The 3,883-nt window shown below is 35.0% G+C and overlaps 1 protein-coding gene across 1 annotated transcript in view; it reads right to left on the reverse strand.

Moving 5' to 3' along the window:
- LOC117118305 overlaps positions 1–1,892 on the reverse strand; it is a 12,617-nt gene extending 10,725 nt beyond the window's left edge. Inside the window, exons 1-2 of the mRNA XM_033262877.1 lie at positions 1,647–1,892; positions 410–475 (exon numbers count right to left, since the gene is read on the reverse strand). Of these exons, the coding sequence (XP_033118768.1) occupies positions 410–475; positions 1,647–1,871 (291 nt within the window). The 5' untranslated portion in view covers positions 1,872–1,892. The remainder of the gene's footprint in view (positions 1–409; positions 476–1,646) is intronic.
- Between the last annotated feature and the right edge of the window lie 1,991 nt (positions 1,893–3,883).

Here is a 3,883-nt window from a genome sequence, read left to right on the forward strand (position 1 = left end):
ATAAAGGACTTAATAAATACATCGTGTAGCATAGCTCTCAACGAATGTAGTCCTGTAAATAAATGAATAAAGAAATTGTGTAATAAAATGCCTCTGGCGGGACTCGAACCTGCGACCTCTCGCTGTCTACACGATGTCTCTAAAAATAGCCAAAAAGTACACCCCAAATATAATCCAAAATTGCTCCCCTAAAAATAAACTAGGAGAAGCATTTTGGTATATATTTTATTACGTACATACATAACTCATTTTCAATCAACTTTTATTTAAAATATTATGATGAATTCTTTTTAAAATGCTGCAAGTGCCTCAATTGTACTCTTTCTTTTTTACTCTTTATTTTTAGGCTAGCATAATACTGTTCAAAACAATAATCATTAATAATAATACAGTAAAATGTGTAACTTACAACACATTTATTTCTTCCATTTGTCTGTCCTGCAACCACTCCTAGAATTCCAGCCACAAGGTAAAACTGTAGAAAAATGATTTCATTTAATGAGATAAGAAAACTTTAGACACCGAGCATGTCAACCAACTGTATGATGTCAAATAGTTTGGGGGTGGGGTAAGCTGGATACCAATACAGCATACTTATAGATTCCTGTAATCCTAATTCAATTGAATTATTTTTCTGAAATTTTCATTTGTTGGTGACGGCGGGTGGGCTAATTGGCAAAACATAAAATTTAATTTTTATTCAAAATCAGGATTATTGGCGGGTGGCGGGATTACTGTAGCTAAACAAGATCTATATAAAAAAAAAGTCTCATATATTTACAATTAATCCAAGTGGAGCCAAGGACTAATACTGTACATGAGTAAAAGAAAGAGTAGTGGAAATTAATTTTGATGTAATTGCAGGGTTCAAATTTCGAGGTGGGGGGTTTCAAAACGTTAAAATTTTCATTCTTAGATGGAAGGAAATAAACTTTTAAGTTCATTAAAAATTCAAGGTTCTTGAAAACATTCAGGTATATTTCTCCTTTCTATTACAGCCAATAGGCCTATGTATACATACAAAAAAAAGTTGCATGTATTCTTTTATCCATGAAACGATGAACCCAAAACGAAAGTGGGCCGGGGATCCTCCCAGGGAAAATTTTGATTCCTAGACTGGTGGGAAATAAGCTTTCCCGACTTTTAGTTTTCCCATTGTAACAAAAAAATTCAGCTCACGGGTGCTGAAAAGGTAGGTCTAGAATTATTATTTTTTTTTCTTAAGGGGGTCAGAACCCCCTGAACATCTTAGATCTGCTAATGTAAAATCAAATAAAAAAAATTATTGTGTTGGTCATGTCCGACCCCCCCCCCCCCACTTCCAAAAAATACTTTTTTTTTCCACTTGCAAAATGTACGTTTTTTTTTTTACTACAACAAAATATATTTTTTAATGAGCTAAAAAGACTGGAATAGGCCTATCTTGCTGGACGGTAGGTGATGTGACAGTGTTTTGCCATTTTACCCTTCAATTAAGATTTAAACACATCATTTGATAGAAAAGGAAAGAAACAAACTAAAAAACTTTTGCTACCAGACCTACCCATTTTTTGGATTTTCCCAAAACGTGCCCAACACAAGAATTTTTTTTGTTGGCCTACTGTAATTGTGAAAAATTTATAATGGATATTTTCTAAAATACTTACTCCAAGTGCACCCCAGATTGGAACAGAAATATATCCGGCATAATATCCAGAAAATATAGTAGCCACACCAAAAGAAAGGGACACTACTGCCAGACCAATCTGCATATAGCCGGTTATTAGCGCTGCTTTCTTGTTCAAGGATGATGGAGGGTGTACTGGACCTGGCTGGTAGAGAACTACCTGACCAGCTACTGGAGGAGCTTGCACTTGTACATTTGTTGTCATGGTAACTCAATTAACTGAAAAGAAATAAGACAATAATTGACTCATAATAATTTGCAATCTTGTTGATGACACCTGCATAATAAGAGCTATGTAAATCGTCATGACACCAAGCACAAACTTCAAAAATCTTATTTTTCAATTTTTTTTTTTGTCATTTTGATTATGTACATCAAACTTTACTATTTCACCTAATTGTTAAAGAGTGCAACTATTCTAATTAATAGCTATTGTGCACAAATTGAGAAAAAGGATTTTTCGTTTTCATAAAAAAGACACAAACTTTCAGTGGGTTATCAGATGACACGCCTGCAGTGTTGATTTTGTTGTGATTGGGTACATGAGGCCTGGCTGGGGTAGGGCTAGAGGAAAAAGATTAAATTCCCTAACTTTCCTAGGCATAGAGTAGCAGTACCTAACCTAAAATAGGCTTATACAGATGCATCAAGTGTGGAATCATTAATAAAAACATAATGGTTTTAGCAGGATAAACCTAGTCTGTTTATGGTTTAATGGTAAAACATAGGCGAAAACAAATTTCTGTCTGAAAACAGAGCTCGTACAGCTCAATTCAACCCTTTCAATATAAACTTCCAATGTGAAAATGGTATTTTTTGTCTGTGTTGGCAACTTCTGCTTTCAACTCCCAAACCCCAATATTCCCGAACCCCCAGTCTATAAGTCTAATTTGAAGGTAGACTGCTTGTTACTCCTTGCTGATTGCTCCTAAAATACAATACAATACAATCAAAACGTACTAAATAGACCCAGGGGTGGAAAAAGCGCACGAATGCGCAACTGACGGTCGGAGGTATATCATCAGTGTGCCTGTGCTCTCTTGTATCTCTAAAGTACAGTAATATACTCTAGTGATGGAGCAGTTTCCCAGTACAAGAACTGGAAACATTTAACCTATGTCACCACAAAGATGACTTTGGGCATCAGAAAATATACCAAGAATCATCCTTTTGCATGTGTTCAATAAAGATGTCTCCAAAAATGACTGAACGATTTGCTTACTCCAGAACTTTAACAAAAACTTGGTCCCACTATTGCTTTCTTCCATTGCAAATTTGTGCTGATATCAAGGGCTCAACAGTCCAGAGCCAAGTAGCAGATGGTGAGATAACTGAAAATGGGCTACAGCCTAGGAAATATGTTGCCTATCTTGTTGGGGGGGGGGGGGAATTGCCATAGATCCAAATAATGATATTTTGATCGCCAATCCCTATTATTGTGGTCTGAATACACAATTTGGGAGTTACTAAGCCATAACAACTCTCCCTGTGAACCCTACATAGATTTGTTATTCCCTGACCAAGACTCTAGCCAGCCCCTTTGTATGTATGGAGCCTCCAGGATGTTGGGTTCCTGTTCAACATGTCATCTACATAATTGATGCACCAGAAATACAGGAACAAAGAGTTCTTTTTACAGAATTTATCCACCAGACACCGAAAAAATTACCAAATTATTCACCCACATGTAAATTTAAAGGTATGTATATTTAATACTACAGTAATACTTATGATAATGATTGCTAACGTATTAAAATGCTGGCTTTTCTTATTCAGCGTACATTTTATTCATTCCTTTTATGTTCCTCGTTTAACTGTTGTGTCTGATTGTAAGCTTACAGGGTTGCCCTCTTGGATTGATGTGAGTCTGTTTTTACACCAAAATAAATAAATACAAAAAAAGAAAAAAAAATATGTCAAATAAAGTTACTGATTTTAGGAATGAATCTGTGTTAGTGATTAAAATCATGAGGTGTTGTAATCAGGGAAAAGTGAAATTTAATGTTGCAATGATTATAACTAGAATCTTTCCAAAATTATCAGTGTAATTTTTTTTTTATGAACATTTTAAACTCTGATAGTATTTAATTTTATTTACTGTAAATTTCTATCTACAATGATCACACAAGCATTTGTTGTCAAATAAAACTGCAGTTTAGGACATGGGGATTGGGGGGTTGAAACCAGAAGTTGCCGACATACAAAATACACCCTTTT

This window comes from Anneissia japonica, unplaced genomic scaffold (genome assembly GCF_011630105.1).
Source record: "Anneissia japonica isolate Jap-2015-1 unplaced genomic scaffold, ASM1163010v1 scaffold288173_len209237_cov177, whole genome shotgun sequence".
NCBI classification, from domain to species: Eukaryota; Metazoa; Echinodermata; class Crinoidea; order Comatulida; family Comatulidae; genus Anneissia; species Anneissia japonica.